Raw genomic sequence first — 17,819 nt, forward strand, 5'->3', positions numbered from 1 at the left:
CTGGTTGATGTATTAATACGCGCCTCAGCGAGCATCGAAATCCACTGAATGGAGCAGTCTCATCTCGCAATGCTATGTCAGTCATGAAAATGTAATCCCGTCTTCGAAAGCACAGTAATTTTGTACCATCAACCTAATCAGACAACGCGAGAAATTTCGGAGGCATATCATGTCATAACGCCACACTTTGTGTCAGTCAACCTTCTCAGTCGTTACAAGACAAGGAATTCAAATTTATTAATCGACTGTAAGCACGCGCCTTGGTTGTTTGACTTTTCGTGCCTCTTTATGACACGCGCGACGCACTCCCATTTTTGTATATATGGTTTTTTTTTTCACGCGTGCAATAAACTTTCAGTTGTGTGTGAGCGCTGGTTTGTGCATTTCCTTCCTTCTACTGCTCCTTTCTTTTTTCGCTCTAAGTGTTATTCCAACCTGTAGTTATAGTACCAACGATGGTTAGTAGGCCCTTAGCGTTATATATATGGTGCGAGCGACGCAATGAATGTATCTCATTTCCCCAAATGCCGACTACACTTTACTCGCCGACACTGTCGATGGACGTTGATTCCAAATGCATCCGTGAATCATAGACCACTCCTGCACTTCATAGGCAACCGAGTTACATTGTTTTGTTTTTTTCATTTATGCCGTAGGGCGCACTGGCGCAAAAAAAAAAAAATAAGAGGTGACGCTTCTGAGCCGCTCAACTGGTCCAACACTGGGACAGATAAAAATCGTCGAGAGGCCGTCACAGTTAAACACTGAAGTTCGTGATTGAATTGCGCAGTAACATGTTGAACCTTCCCAACTTCACTGTGTCTAAGAAGTCCTGGCATGGTGCAAGTGGAAAGCTACAGTGCGAGGCCCGCGCGCTCGTCGCGGCGACTGCTGCGGCGTACACACATTTCCCATGAGCGCTTGCGCGCCCGTTGGTGGCGCTCGGGTGCTTGAAAAAGGTCTATTCTGGTAACAGAAATTAGAAAATGGCATTGTCCTCTGTGCGTGCGCACTGACAATAGTTCCGTTCAGAAAAAAAAAGAAGGAAAAAAGCTTTTGTTTGCAGAAGTTTTGTGTAATGAAGACTTTCAGTTCTCGTGCGAGTGTGGCAGCGACTGAACAGAGTGGCATGTTTTCTCTAAATCATTGGATTTGGACAAGCGTATCTTGATGTATATGGTCGTAGAAGCTGACAGATGTAAACAAAATCCCACCAGTGTGGCCAAGGCTTTTCTTTTTTTTTCACAGGCTCACTTGGCCCTGTGTTTTATTTTTTAAATTTCAGAGATATTTTCTGTACTGAAGACTGGAGAGAGTAGGGCACTTTTCATGGTGCAGTGCAGTGAAGCCAGTCCTCTGCATATTTTTGGAAAAATATATTTCTTGCATCATGCGAATAAAATGCCTTTAAATAGTTTTTGGAGTTGTTTCGAGACACGTAGCATCAAATAGGCAAATAAAAAAAATTGGTATTTTTGTATCGTTTTTGGCCAAAAAAGGGCAAGTCCCGATTGGTGAGATGCAAATGACTGTCTTGTTGCTGAGGTTTCATAGCTATTTTCTGATGCACACAGGTAGTGGCTGTGCAGCGTGAACCCAGTGAGCCGCATGTGGACCTGGCCATTCTGGGTCTGGCCAACCACTTTGTGGGCAACTGTGTGTCATCGTTCAGTGCCTTTGTCAAACGTCACCGGGATGTAAACGGCCTGCCGTCTTCCTTCTGGGCCTTCCAGCCACTGGCTGGTGACGGGGGCATGAGTGCCAGCGAGCGCATTCACCAGGAATTGTGATCAATGCCATTTGGCATCAGTGCTACTCTGCTGAAAGGTTCGTCATTTTGGTAGCTGCTCTGATCTAGCGAAGCCAAGTTTGGTTGGTTGCACATACTGTGAAACGTGATTTAATCGGGCCAAATAGGACACTGCACCCACTCGAGCACAGCTTGCACCAGCTGTGCCCAAGTTCACTGTATTTTCACTTGCTTACTTGCAGTACCTGATCCCCATTTTGCTGAAAACCAGGTAAACGGCGGCCTTACAGAGGCACAATTCACTGCCACATGATGTTGATGATGTATAGGTGAACAGATCCAGCCTTGTTGCTGCCTGTGCAAAAAAAAAAAAAAAAGAGGAGCAGGGTTGTATGTACATCTCATGGACAACTGCAATGCACCCCTGCGGAGATGTGGTTCACTGCAACATAGCATTTACAAGCGAGCAGAATGTCACATGCTCCTTATAGCGTCAGCATGTGCCCATTATTTCTGGTGAAGAAGGAAAGAAAAGCAAAAAAGGCTGGTCTGACAAATTAGTGATGCTTGCTGGTGAGAAAGCGTGACTCGAGTTTTCAAATGAAGTTTTTGAAGCAGGTGCAGCAGGCATTTCGTCAGCACCTTTAGTGCACAAGTTACTGAAGCAAATGCCATTCGGAGCTCAGCGAATTCTGTCACACAGGCATTTATTATTTTTATGCTCAGAACTGAGCTACATTCAGCTTGTTGTACTTGCACAATGTGCAACATGCCCTTGTCCCTGTGTGGCTATGTGCTCATATTTCAAGTATCACAAATCAGTGACTCGCTCAATCAGCCATTCTGACAAGTTACATTGCAAGTGAACTCAAATGTTGAGCCATAAAAAACAGTGAAAAATTCAGGAGCCCAGTCGGGACAATGGGAGCAAGTAAAACGTGGCGTACTGCTTTTCTTTCTGTTGCATTGACAATACTCCCTCCTTTCCTTCCTCCATGCTAGACCTTCACTCACGTGCTTAGCAGCGCAGCACTTCTGTTGGTAGAGGCATAGGGTTGCCACCTGCCCTGTTTTAGGCTGGCCCAGCCGGTTGTCGGTCCGTACCTAAGACTGGCCATCATTGGCCGGTTTTTTGGCCATCGTATCGAAGTTTTTTTTGCATTTTATAAGCATAAATACAGCAACTTCAAAGCCACTAAATATTTTTCGTTAGTCACCAAAACTCTTATGCGGTTTTCTATCTTGTGCCCTTCAAAACTCAAAATAAGATCCGTCCAGTTTTATCGATCATTTAACTAGAGCGAAAAATCAACATCAGTGGTTATGTGCTTGCATCATGAGCGTCGATTCTTTGCTTTCGAAGCAGCGAAAATTGCGTCGACGTCTGTGCCAAAAGACTAGAGATCTCAACCTGAGAACGAGAGCTGGCTCCTGGCTGTGGACAACATGTGTTAATAATTGCTGGGGCTTTACGTCCCAGATGGATGGCATACAGTAAAACCTCGATGATACGAATCTCGCGGGGTTACCAAAAATATTCGTATCATCCGAAATTCGTATCACCAGAAAACATGGAAAATTAGTATGCGACAAAAGACAGTTGGCATACGTTTTGATTTAGTGCTTCTCAGGGCCGCAGCGACGTCATCAACAGCTTTGAATGTTTGCCAGTAAATCTTTTAGACGTCAACGATCACACTTGTACTCGTAAATATATGGTGCGTGCGCGCGTGTGTAATTAATGAACCAGATGTGTTGTGCCCCGTGACCGCTAGTTGTCCCTTCCTAATCTTACTACAATTTTCAGCATGACACCAGAGTACTGCGGCGAAAGTAACCTAAGAAGCGCTTCGCACGCGATAGAGGCCAAGCTCTTTCGCCAAGACCGTCCGCTTTGTCTCCTGTCTTCGTCCACGTTTCATGGGACTTCATGACACACCCGCAACCCAAGTTTCAGTCTTGTTTCATAGAACGTCTGATTGCGGGGACATGGCTGGCATCGACGTGGCAGGTACGTGTTAACATAATACAAAGACGCTGCTGCCTCGAGCACAGGAGGACAGGAGTACGCGTCAACGCGTCGAAAAAAAAAAAAAAGTGCGACGTCAACGTCATCTGTAATCTAAACGCGAAGGCGCATAAAGGCCTCCAAGATTCGTGTGCACTATCTCGGAGGCAACGACGCACCGTTGATGGTCGCGCAGCGCTCATCCCCGCGCCCGTACATGATTGCTGCGTCTTCCGCGACAGCGCGGGCAGCACCTGTTCGTACCTGTGCACTAGCTTACGTTCGTATCAAACGTCGCGGGGTGCAAATCGGTTCGCAACAACCGTACTCCAATGCATTGCAGGCTAATGGGCCTTGGCCGGGGCCACAGAAAAATTCGTATCAACCCGAAATTCGTACGAGCCGTGATCGTATCACCGAGGTTTTACTGTATATGGGGACGACATTTATTTTTATGCAAACCATTATGTTGACTTGTGACCATAGGTCGGCAAAAAAAATGGCCACCGCCGGCGCTTCACAGGTGACTGTTGAGCAGGCGATGCGAGAAAGTTTGATGTTTAACATTTCTCACGTGTTTACTTTAGTGGGGTGAATTACTCGTATTCACGGTTTACCGATGATGCCCTCCGGAGCTTCGCCCCACTCATCATCATTCACCCCGTGGATATGCTGTAATTTTTTTTGATGGGGGCAAAGGTCCAGGTGCACGTGACTGAACTGTGAGTCAGGAGGCGTGAAGGTACCCAGTGGGCTCACTGTGTTGCGCTGGACTTCGGTTTGCTGGCACTTGAGGCAAGCACGTGTCCAGCGGCGGACATCACTGTTCATGCGTGGCCGTAGATATCGCGCTGTGACAAGGCGTTAAGTCGCACGTATGCCGGGGTGCGACAAGGAATGCAAGGTGTTGAAGATGCTGCGGCGAAATGGTGCTGGAACGCAGTGGCGAGGACAACCGGTAGAGGTGTTGTAAACGAGGTAAATCTCTCAGCCTGAAAGTTGCACATCTTTGAATTTGAGGGAGTTCTCTTGGAGTTATAGAACCTGAAGTTCGCTGTCCTCCCGTTGTGCAGTAGCCTTGGCTGCAAAATCGACTGGCGGGCACTCATCCACCATTACGTTGACTTCTATTCGAGGTAGTGTGTCAGCAGCGGAGCTGTCTTTGCCACTGATATGCCGGATATCGCTTGTAAACTCCAAAATATACGCAAGTTGGCGGATCTCATGTGGAGTGTGGGCAGAGTTGGTGGCAGTTGAGGGACACGTGAGCGCCATGTGGTCGGTGAGAATATGGAATTGCCGACCTTCGAGAAAGTGGCGAAAGTGCTTGACAGCCAAATAGGCCGTGAGCAGTTCGCGACCGATCGTGCTGTAATGGCGCTCAGACTGTGAGAGCTTCCGTGAGAAGAAAGTGATTGGCTGCCAAACTCCGTCAACAAACTGCTGCAGGACTGCTTCGACGGCGATATCCGAGGCATCCACGGTGAGTGATGTGATGGCGCGTCGCACTTTGGATGCGCAAGGAGCATTGCGTTGGCCAGAGCTTCCTTGACGGAACTGAAAGCTGTCTCGGCGTCGCCTGTCCAGGAGATGGAAGCGTTCAGCTTCATTTGACTGGACAGAAGTGCATGGAGTGGTTGCAAGACAGCAGCGCCGTGTGGAATAAGCCGCTGGTAATAGTTGGCAATCCTGAGGAATTCATGCAGCTTCTTCGTAGTTGTTGGTCATGGAAACTGTATTATAGCTTCCATGTGAGCGGCCGGTGGAGAGATCCCACAGGAATCCACGCGATGGCCAAGGAAGTTCAGTGGGGAAACTCCGAACTTGCTCTTTGGTCCGTTGATGACTAGTCCGTATTTGCGGAGTCGCATGGAAACCTGACGCAGGTGAAGTTCGTGATCTTCTGCTCAGGGTGCTGAAGATGAGGATGTCATCGATGTACGTGATGCGGCAGGTCAAACCACGAAGTACCTGGTTCAGGAACCATTGAAAGGTTTGTGTGGCGTTTCATAAACCAAAGAGCATACGTATGTATTCAAACATGCCAAAAGGTGTTATGATGGCAGTCTTCGGTACGTCGGAAGGCTCGACAAATATTTAGTGGTATGCCTTCACCACGTCGATTTTGCTGAATACTGTGCAGCAATGCTGTGAAGTCCTGGATGAGCGGTATCGGATAGTGGTCCGGTACTGCCACTTTGTTGAAGGTGCGATAGTCACCGCACGGTCTCCGGTCACCTGAGGGCTTGGGGACCATGTGTAGCGGTGATGACCAGGCACCAGTAGAGGGACGGACGTATCCGAGCTCAAGCATGTGCTCTGCTGTGCAATCTTGTAGCGATAGCGAGATGACGAGCACGTGCAAACACCGGCGCTCCTACTGTCACAATGTGATGAGTGACATTGTGGCGTACCAGGTCTTCAAGAGATGGAGCAAGGAAGAGATCGGAAAATTCTTCCAGAAGTGTAGACCACGATGGGGAGGCATTGGCATGAGCTTGCACGAGACGCAAAGGTAGTAAACTTGATGTCACGCCTTGAACTGTTAGGTGGGTCTTAGAACCACGAGACGGCTATGTCGTAGGTCTACCACAAGCTTAAAATGCCAAAGAAAATCCGCGCCGATGATTGGTATGCACATGTCAGTGATTAAGAAAATCTATCGAAATGTGCGTCTCAAGCCGACGTCAAGCGTAACAGACTTCTGTCCGTAGGTCCGTTTGGTTGAACCATTAACAGCAGTGACTGGCAGCATGGTGTGCCGTCGTTGGCGACCCTCTAGCATAGGAGGAACAACACACACTTCAGCACCTCTACCGCACTTTGGTGATGCAGTCCGTGATGTGGAATAAGGCGGCTGTATGTCAAGCCTGAAACACTGGCTGCCGTCAGTGCGTGGCCCGTGCCTTTCCCGCAAACTGGCATGGCTGATGGCACTGATGAGCACGAGCTCCATATCAGTGGTGGTACCAGCAGACGCTGCGAGGGAGACTTGGCAATCTGTCGCGGCTTTGGCGTTGGTGGTCTGCTTTGAGCGAACTCAGCTCAGCGGCCAGCTGGTCCACTATGTGGTTGAGCTCCTCATTAGCTTGAAGAAGGTGGTCCAAGCGGTTGTTGTGGCCCAGCGCACAGAGGGAAGAATCACGTTGTCTCTCGATTGCAGATATGGACAGGGCACCGACATCCATAATTTTGTCGGCCATCTGTGCCAGTGAGATGAGGGTTTCTGTGGAGGACACGCTAAAAGTCATTCGCACCTGCTGTGGCAGTCGCTGTAGGATTAGTTCTCGTAGAATGGATGTGTCCAATGCAACAGAGTGGTCCCCAGTCACATGCCGCATGCAACGCAGAAGCTCCGTAGACTTTCGGTCACCGAGTTCCTCCGCGGTGAGCAGCTGCTGCAGCCTACGCTCTTCTGACTCGGTTGTCCGGTGTATGAGCTCTGCTGTAAGAGTGTCGTCAGGAGGCGGAGAGCGCAGAATGTTTCTCACAACAGCGATGACAGCAGGTGGTAAAGCACCAATGACATAGTCGTACCTTGCTGTTTGCAATGTTACTCGGTGTCGTTGAGTGGCTCGATGCTCAGAAAACAGAGTTCCGAGTCCGACTGCAAAGCTCTGGTAGCTTGAGAGTAGTGACAACAGGGTCCGGTACTGTGGGATTTGGCGTCGCGTCGCTGTTCGGCGTGGTGTCCATGGTCAGCCAGAATAAACGGGGCTGAAGGTCTTTACCGTGGTCACCCTAGAAACGGGGGTGGCCGTGAACGCTCGGTGCGTTGGCGAAAAGACGAGCAGGTAGCGTGTTGCCGTTCGATGTCCGGGTCACCACTTGTGGGAAGACGTGAGGCATTTGCTTTCCCACATATTTTATTTATCGTTGCTCGGACATGGACAACTACAGGCGCTGTCGCTCTTGCCGGAATCTTCTCTCGCTCTTGGCTCAAACGTGCGGAGCATCTGAGGCACAACTTTGTCGTCTTCTCCCAGACGCTGACGGCTCGCCATACAATGTTACAATACATGACATTGCGTGCCGAAGGCTGAACATGGCGTCTTGTTTTTTTTTCAGCATAAATTCAACCGCCTGTATAATTACACCCCCCCCCCCCCCCAGCCCAAAGAGCCGGTTTTTTTCTATAGTGGTAAGGTGGCAACCCTATACAGGCAACGACAACCATGCGTTTACGTATATTCAGGCAACAATGAAATGTGGCAATTTCAAATGACAAGTGACCTTGATAAAAGATCAAATTACCACATCTGGAATGGCCGACAAGCCCATGATTGAGCGAGCGTCTGTTATTGGAAAATAGAGCATAAAAATACGCATGTGACCAGGCGCACCTTAGAGGGCCGCATTTCTGTACACTTGCCAGTGCTGGGTCTTTTGCACATGATGCTGCCATAAAAACAATCTAACTCTTAACAAGCTTTGCTTGAATGACATCAGCAAGCAACCCAGTGCACTGTACCAGTCCCAGCGAAAAAAATTGCAGCCATTTTAAACGAAGCTACCATTAGTGATTGGAGTGACTGGAACAACCGGAGGTATTTTTTTCACTGCAGTCGCAGGCATTTCAAAGAGCCTGTCATGTACTGCATAATCAGATAAATGTTGTGCTTGGCTATCCATATGCGAGTCTGGTTTCAAACTTTACAAGATGAGTTGGCTTGCTGCTGCATATGGTCACAAAGTTATTCAACAAAAAATAATGGACCAGTTCAGTATTTAATGCACGCGTACTGGCGAACACTCCGTGGTAGCATTTGTGCGCAAACTGCCATAGCAACAGCCGATTGGATGTCCACATAAATTGCAAATTTTGCCAGACCAACATTTATATATTTTTTTTGTTTTTCTCGCTTTCCTTTGCAGCTATTGCATATATGCAAGGATTGTGGGAGCTTTAGAACCACACTAAGCAGTGGTGAGTTCACAGAGACAGGGGTGCCTCCGTGAACGTTGGTGGTTATTACGAGAAGCTCCTTTTTCACTCTCCGTGCTGACTAAACTACTTTTTCAGGCACATTGTGTTCTCAGCTAAATCTTGATGCAGCGTATATAAAAGCAAATATGCAGGAGAAGTCATAACGATAAGTATCCTTTTTTGCGATCTTGCGTACGTGTCATGTTATCCATGGAGCAGCAGTTCATGCAAGGCGAGGTGAATACCTTTAGTACAATGGTAGGCCTTCTTCAACCTGATTCTTTGGTTAGCCATTGTAAGAATTCTAATCTGCTACTTGTTCCAATTCTCAGTTCTGTAAACTCCTCCCCAAATTTTGTCCCACATAATGATCGCATCCTGAAATCTGGGTCAGTTATTTGGGAAAAAAGTGCGATCATTACGTGAGTACCTAAATACGATAGGCATCTGACAGAAGGTTTAATACCCCGGTCACACAGTGGAAAATTTAGTGTCATTTTGAGCGAGTGCACTTACGCTCGCAGAGTGTCACTTTGGCGGCGCGCTGCTCAGGGGCGGATCCAGCCACTCATTTTAGGGGGGGGCGGTCACTTGAAGAAAATTGGAGAGGGGGGGGGGGGGGGTCACTTTTGTTTTTAGTGTTACTATTATTAAAAGAACCCCCCCATCACAGCATAAATACTGTTACTCTGTACCTAAAGTGGTTCCACTCAGTTGTCCTAATCAGTTTTCTAATCTTAATAAATTGGAAGAATTACTACAAATTACGGGCTACCACACTTCAGATATATGCCCATTTTGCTGCGCTAAGCCTTTGTTAGAAATCGGGTTGCGTGGCCGGTGCGAACACGGGTTCGTGTCTTGTCGGGCAGTCATCAGGATAAGTTGATGGAAGGAAGAAAACTATACAAGTAATATACATTATCCAGATGACAGGGAACAGGCACGGTGCTCCAGCACAGGATTAAATTAGCAGATTGAGCTCCACTCCATTTTCCCTCTCTCCACGCTGTCACCACACCAGGATTCCACCAATCCTAGAACCTTTGTAGGGTCATGATGAGCACACACCTGCACTCCAAATTCAATGTCCCGTTGACCGCGCAAGACTTCAGAGGTTGAGGACCGCATCTCTCACGATCCTTCCGGGGATTAGGAGGCTCGTTGACTTCGCGTTGTCAGCACTTGTACTCGGATTATTCGTTTGGACAGAAGTCATCCGTATGGCGCCGAACAGACGGCAGAGACGACACGGCAGGTGCACGGTGCGCTATTAGAGTCTTTTATCAAGTTGCGGAAACACGGTACACAAATAGGGTACGGGATTACGGTAGCGCTCCTCCTCTCTCGCTTGTCCGCTCCCAGTTCCAGTGACACACTAGTGCGTCTCCCGAACGACAGGTGGATCGTTAAGAATGCATGGGCTGACAGGCAATAATGAGGCGTGACACCATACAGTAAATTTCGACAAAAACTTTTGTGGTGTTGGGGTGCCTTTACCGCAATTAGCAGCGGCGGAAGCACAACAAGCGAGAAAGGAAGAGCGGGACCGTAATACCGTTGTTGCTTTCCCTCAACCCACTCCAGGTCGTTTTCAGTCGCTGAGAAGCGAGGTCAAACCTTTCAAGGCGACAAGGCACGAGTGGCGGCTCTTAGAAGCCTTCTTGATAAAGAAACAAGGAGAGAAATGCGTGACTGAACCGTCACTGGTTTTAACCGATAAAGAAATAGCGTTTCTGACAGCCAGACCAGGGGAAGCACGCGAGTGTAGGCAGGTGGTTTCGAAGCTGCGCATGTGCCGTTTGCAAATGAAACTATTTATTTTAGAGAGCGCTTCAAAATAAATAAAGCACTGCTCCACTTGCTCATCTCCACGCGTACGTAGCATCGTTTTAACAAGTAAAACGAAGACAACAACGACAAAGCGGAACGGCAGCAGCATCACAGACGACGAAAATTAGCAAGTGGCACAGTGCTTACGCATATTTACGTAAGCCTTGCAAGTGACTTGCTGCATAATACCTTAAAAAAATAGCAGCGCACTTTGTAACCGAAAGAATAAATCGCAATGCATGAGCAGGGGATGCTGAATATATGAGCGTGCGACATATCGCTTGTACTTTAGCAAAATTATATCAGTCAGTGTGGCATTGCTTCAGTACATTTGAAACTTTCGAACACAAAATCGTGGGCAGCGTTTATTTCATGCAAAAGAAAACAATTCATATTCATATTCTTTCACATGTCTTGGAAAACACACCTTGAAGTTTTTTAACATGTGGAAAAAATATACTGAAGAAAAAAGTACTTAATTCAATCATAGTGTTATAGCGGATTCTGTAGGATATTGGTACATTCCTCGTAACTGCATTAGAAGGACTGCATTAGAAGGACATTGTAGTCAGTTTGCGGATTTCTTGGCTGCTCTGAACGGGTTAATAACGACAAATTGCAGGATATACTTGGCTGAATACTGGCGTGACTGGTATCTCCAATACTGCAGCTAGCAATGATAGGCACGTTTCAAGTCTTCTTGAACTCACAAACAAAAGAATCAAGGGGTGACGATATCAAAGCGAAAGTTCTAAACGCAAGCTATATATTTGTGCGTGACCTACGCTTACCTCGTGTCGCCGGGGCGGGTCAAGTGGCAACCACAGTACCAGTCTCAAGATTCATACGACTCGGGTAGCAACGCGCGCGTCTAGACACTCGCACGATGGTGGGACAGTCGCCAGCCGCCTGTGCCTTGTCAATGCGCACCGCTGTTTCCCGCCAAATTTGAGAGTGGAAATTCGTGTCGTAAACAAAGGCGATGCAGCCACTTTCCTTTCACTCCTACGCTGTAAGAAGCACAGTGCAACGTCAAACCTACAGCATTAGGACTGCCATCCGAAAAACCTGCAGCTGCCATGGACAGGCACGTAGGCAAGGGGGGGGGGGCGAAATTCGTCCAGCCTTAGCTTTTTGTTTCTTTTTGCCATGGAAAGACTTTCTTTTGAACAATTACGTTTTAGCAAGATGCGGCAGTGACGGCAATACCCTACGTTCTAGTAACTTCGGCAGCCTAATACCTGCAGGTGCATCGTTTCAAGAACCTCTTACCTTTGAGTTCTTAGAGGGACAACTTCGTGGCAAGCGACAAGCTGCACTGGGAATGCCGGAAAAAACGGTGACGTGAAGACCACTGTTTTATCCCGTCGACGGCAACAATCTAAAGGTTCCTACAGGCTTTGTTTCGTTGTGATAACCTTCTCTGGTTCAGATATGTCAGCGATGTGTGCAATCCAGCGTCTTGCCTTACGCCGCGAAGAGACTTTGTTGGAGGAGTACTGACACAAAATTTTGAAGGCGAGATAACTTGTGGGATAGATTTGGGTGGACACACACGCATCACCTACGAAATATCGATGGATAATATCGCCTAGAACATATTTAAAATCGATTTTAAAGTGCATGTAGCGCCACTGCACGCGAAGCTCGCCTTTGGTTTTCGTGTAACGAATTTTGAACGGAAAGAGGGGGCACACTTGCATGAGAGTGCAAATGCTGATGTCCTTGCCTTGGCAGTGCATTTTTGGGGGGTCACGCGTACTTACAACGCCTCAGAGGGGATTATAGCAGCACCCAGAAAGCCTTCTTTGAAAAGAGTTGACGACACGGTGCGCATGTGCACGCGGTTTTAGGAAGTTGAAATGGCTCCAGCCACAGTTTGAAGAGAGACCAACGTTTCGGGATCGATTCGGTCGCTTCCTCAGGGGGTGACTGCCTTGGTCATGGAAGCATGGCCGCGTCTTGTTCTCTCACCACGGCTCCGGCTTTCCCTTTCCCTCACGTTTCGGAGGCCGTGAACGTATACTGGGGGCATTGTTCCTAGCGAGCTGTTCACATTTGCAGGTGTGTGCTGAATGTGCGGAGACTCGAGCAAGAGCCTCCTTCACAGATTCCTTTCTGTTTCTAGAACAGAAGCGCCGTCAAAGTCGATTTTATGGTCGTGCTTCTCACAGTGCTCTGCAAGAGCACTGCGCTGCGCTTCCATCTTCCTGACGTCGTTCTTGTGTTGGCGTATTCTCTCCGGGAAACACTTGCTCTCGCCTATGTAGCTGGCTGGACACTCAGAACACGACACCTTGTAGACTACGCCTTGGTGATGGTCGGTCTTTCGGCCTCGGTAGCAAGCGGGTGAGCGTCGATTCCGGTTTGTGAATTACTGTGACCCCCGCTTTTCCGAAGACACTGGAGAGCTGTTCACTGATGCCCGGCACATACGGAATGACGACGCGCTGGGCCGGCTTCTTCGATTCCATTCTATTTGGTGGGGTGGCCAGGGAGGGAAGATGGTCGCGTAGTGTGTCTCTCGCTGTCTCTTTGCGGTACGGTGGCTGCCCTCTCGATACAAATAACTGTTTACATGATAACTATTCTGTGTTCACTCCGCGCTCTCTGAAACCGAAACTGCGGCTGGGCGCTATAAAACTATCTACAAATAATTAACCGTTGCGCGCTCCAGGAAACGAGCATTCCATCCGTAATAAGTGAGTCGTAGAAAAAACAAGATCCAAACTTTTTGTGTCAATGCTCCTTTAAGCTGCCACCCCCTTTTGCTGAGGAAGCAAGGGGTTGAGGAGATGAAATTCTTGGATAAAGAAGAAGAGAAAAGCATAGGATAGTAACCGTCTCTAGTTGAGAAGAATATCTCAATCCTCCTGTCCAGGGGAGGGGGAGTAAAATAGCATAACAGAGGTTCCTCGTCGTTGGAAAACATGAAAAGGCGGTGAGAGAAGTTCAAGGAAAGACGACGGCACCATCTAGAGTGCCCAGAACACAAACTGCCAGGCTGGGGCAACTCTTTAGAAAAACCGGCGGGTGTCCGGCGGCACTGGGAATCGAACCCGGTAGCTTCCGCATTGGAAACGGACGCTCAAGCCATTCGGCTTCCTCTGCGGTTTGGGCAGTGGTAGCCAGGGCAACCTGACAAAGGAGATGGACGCAGGCACTAGAGGGAGGGAGGGGGGGGGGGGGCGTGTCACACAGTCTTTGGGGGGGGGGGGGGGCGATCGCCCCTACCGCCCCCCCCTCTGGATCCGCCACTGGCGCTGCTACACGAGAAAGAGAAGTGTGCTTTAGAAATGATGGCAGTGGCAATTGGTGGTTCAGTAGCGCAACATATATTTGTTATTTTTGGCAATGCTCGCAGTTTAATTGCTTATTATAGGCATGAACTTTGCGCGTAAATGAAGTAAATATTGCAACCGCATAATGTCATTGGTCATCGCGAGCCGAGACAACACAGTATCATATCCAAGACGAATCGAAAACAAAAATGGCGGACTCTGGTGCAGAAGGGACGCGTAGTGGTGACGGGCGTTTGGAGCGTGTTTTGGCAGCAATCATTTGCTCCTCCCAAAGGCGCATGAGCGCCCGCGTCTCTGCGTCGGACCACGTTGTCTTCGCGGAAGTGGCACCCGTGGCACACGCCATCGCAAATGATTAAAGAATGACTGACCTGCACATGTGCAAAGAAGCAAACAACGTGACGGACGTGGCCATTGCACGGCATGTGCTCCCGCATACCCCTAGCGGACGTGACCGCAAACTGCCCGAGGGCGAGGGTAGCGAGGTTTTTTGTTTTAGTATCATTTGTTTGAATACATGGCAGTATTCCTAATAACGAGAACGATGGTTTAAAAATACCATGATCGTCGTGTTTTGCATTAGCGTATTTATTTGCAAGCCACTGCTGCCGAGGATAGACACTCCGTCGTAGCGAAGTGAGTTTGGCAAACGCACTTGCCGGCAAGTGTACTTTGCAGCAAGTGTCACTAAGCGTTCCTGTGTGACAGCGTGCAAATGACACTACCGGCGAAGTGCACTCGCTCAAAGTGCACTTAAGTTGCCCTGTGTGACAGGGGTATTAAAATAGATATCGGGAAGAGATGCCTTTTGTTCTGGTTATGGTGTGTGCAGTAGACTGTATGTGCAATGATCTCAATAGGAGATGTGGTGGCTCCTTTTCAGTCATAGAAGTTGATGTCCAGTGTATCTGATGAACTGTTTTTTTTTACTTTTGGTTTTGAAGCATCTGTTTGGGTGTCATCAGTAAATATTTTATTTGAGTTTTATTTAGGGAGTGTATGCTTGTTTTCTACGATCATTATTATGTGTTGTGCTGTTGCTGATTGCATGAAGTAAGGAGACAAAGCAATATTTGTAGAACCAGAAGGTGGTTTTGTGGTCGTAGCGCATGGTACTGAAAACACTGTAGCCGCTGTGAGGGGTACACTGCGCTGTGCTTTTTATCGTACACCGTGCCCCCTGGTGGTGTCAGTTATCATACTTCCTCCCCCTTAAGGGGGGATGCGGGGCTAAAAACACGATTTTCGAAAACAAATACGCATTTTCAACTTTGAGTTGTTTTGGGTGGATGGTTCAAAGAACATGCTCACCAAGTTTGGTTGTCATCTATACAACAGAAAAGAATAAAAAAAATTCTTTTGACGAGAGGGTGGCACGAATTTGCCTGTGACGTCTCTGAAACGCCCCTTTCAAGACGCGGCTGCAAAGCGGGCAAGAAGCCGAACGCAAAGTGAATGCCTGTGTTAGATTGCTTGTTTTTCGTACTTTTTTGTCACAGAAGACCTTCTGTTGAGAGTACATTAGAGGACAAACAAATAAATTAAAAAGGTGCATATTGAGCTGGGCACCGACCGCAGAGTCGCGGGAAAACTGGAACTGAAGCTCAAATTAACGGAAACGTATCACGTGACCATCTGCCATTGCTTTCGCGCAAATTCTGAGTTACTGCTGCTGTGTTTGTGTGTCACTCGGCTTATACGTTTTCCTGGGATTTCATTGCGATCAGCGCGTGGTTCGTTTTGTGAGACAGTGACCAACACGTGTTATTAGCAACATTCGCAGCTCGAAAGGTGCAAGAAATTGAAGACGATTGCATAAAATTGTCACAGAACCGTGTGACAGAACCGCATTTTTGGGGGGAACAAGCCTCTTAGGAAAACTATCATTTCCAAACTGCTTCGCCAAAAGCTGCTTACAAGGTTGTTTCTAGACTGAAATTTTGTCAGGCACAAGATAAGGTACTTTTCTGATGCCTAAGTAGTTTCTAACACAAAAAAAATTCACTAGTCTGACATGCAGTGAGAAGGAAAAAAATAATCTTCGCTTTTAGAGTGATGACATTTTTACAGAAACATCATCAAAAATACGTGATTGGCCTTATCCTGCGCTACAAAACTTCTGCAGGACTTAAAATGATAAATAACTCGTACATTTTCATTATTTCTGAAATGATAGTTTTCCTAAGTTAGCATACGTGATTGATCATTGTAACAGCTGTAGGTTTTTTTGTATGAATGCTAGGATGCTGAAAATTGCAAAATGTCCTAATGTCAAGGAGGTGAGCCATCCCTGAAATTTTCATCAAAATTAGTGCAGCAGTTCAAAAGTTGACATTTAGCCCCGCATCCCCCCTTAACACAGCAGATTAACAGAATGTAAGCAGTTACAGTTGATGGAGAAAACCGAAGCGCCGGACAGTGTTCCCTAGTGCTTCGATGAAGCTGAGGTGTGGTTGCGGGGAGTGGGGAGCAATCGGTGTGTGGTGATGTGGTGTCACTGGTCTGCATTGGATAGGGCTTGCTGGATGGTAGTAGTTGACCCGCCGCCAGACTTGTGGCCGCTTTGGTTAAACTACTGTCAGCTATGCCTCCGGTCCCTGAGGTTCAGTGTCAAATGTGGTTCTGCGTGTGTGGTGGAGGGGCTGGAGCACTGACGGTTGTGCTGGTCGGGCATCCACTGTGGCCTTACGTGGCCGAGATGCCAGGTCCATTGTTGCCCATCATCCAACCGTAACTCCATCTGCGAATTGCGTTACCTGGCGACTACAGCGGGAATCCATCTTAGACTTGGCCGAAAATGCCTGGTGAATACTCTGTCTCCTGGTTCTGCTGGCACCCTCGGTTTCGCTCTTTGATCGTACTCCATCTTCTGAGCGGGTTGTTTCTGGAGGACTGGTTTACTTACGTCTGGCCGCAGCAGATCCAATGCAGTTCATAGCCTTCGTCCCATCAACAGCTCGGGCAACGCCCGGTGACCTCATGGGGCGTTGACAGACACGACAACAGTATTCATGCAATTTTTGCATGAAGGTCCCTTGGGCCAATTTACTGTAGTTTTACTTTCACACTTCGAACAGCCCTCTCTGCAGCACCATTAGAAGCAGGGTGATACGGCGGTACTAGCATCCTCTTCATGCCATTCTTGTTCAAGAATGCCTCGCATGCTTCACTTGTGAACGCGGGGCCATTGTCCAATACCACCATGTCTGGGAGGCCCTGATTCACGAACATGACCTGCATGCAGGCAATTGTACATTCTGCTGAGGGTGATGAAACAGGAAAAACTTGAATCCATTTGGAGAATGCATCAGTTGCAATATAAAAATAGGAATTCCTGTAAGGTCCCACATAGTTCACGTGGATCCTTGACCAGACCCTGTCTGGGAAAGGCCACGGCATCATAGGCACTGGTCTCAACGGTCTCTGTTGTTTTTGCAAGCGCAGCACTCTTGTACTGTAGCTAAAATGTCGCTGTCTAACGACGGCTACCACACATGATTTCAGGCGATGGCTTTCATTTTTGGGGCCCCAGGGTGGCTCTCGCGTAGTAACTTCCCCTTGGAGGGTATCACAGGATGGTTTCCCCAGAGCACACAGTTCGGATGCACACTCAACTCATTGAATCGGGAGCCATTCATGAAAAGCAAGGAGCTGCTTGGCTCATTACGACCCCTCCAAAATCATGGCGTTGATGACTTATGGCCTGGGGGCAGCCCTGGGACAGAGACTACTGGAGAAGAGCGGCCTTTGCGTGAAGAAGCCTCATGGCCGCGGAGAATTACAGTCAATTGGATAAAGAGACACTTGGTCTTGTTTGGTGTCACAAATTTCAGGCAGTATCTCTGGGGACGGAAATTTCAAGTGGCTACCAACCACAAACCCTTGTTGGGCCTGTTAGGTACTGGAAGGCCTAATCCTGAAACATGCTTGCTGAGGCTTCTTTGCTGGGCGTTGCTGCTGGCGGGGTACAGCTACAGCTTGAGCTATAGACCTTATGCA

General features: G+C 48.1%; 1 protein-coding gene across 2 annotated transcripts in view; it reads left to right on the top strand.

The window, feature by feature from the left end:
• The window catches only part of LOC119389716 (GDP-fucose protein O-fucosyltransferase 1), a 299,155-nt gene that overhangs the window by 244,323 nt on the left and 37,013 nt on the right, over window positions 1–17,819 (top strand). For both annotated transcript variants that reach the window (XM_037657086.1, XM_037657095.2), the window contains exon 8: window positions 1,575–1,827. In XM_037657086.1, coding sequence (XP_037513014.1) covers window positions 1,575–1,790 — 216 coding nt within the window. In that variant the 3' untranslated portion in view covers window positions 1,791–1,827. The remainder of the gene's footprint in view (window positions 1–1,574; window positions 1,828–17,819) is intronic.

Source organism: Rhipicephalus sanguineus, chromosome 1, assembly GCF_013339695.2.
Source record: "Rhipicephalus sanguineus isolate Rsan-2018 chromosome 1, BIME_Rsan_1.4, whole genome shotgun sequence".
In the NCBI taxonomy this organism is placed as follows: Eukaryota; Metazoa; Arthropoda; class Arachnida; order Ixodida; family Ixodidae; genus Rhipicephalus; species Rhipicephalus sanguineus.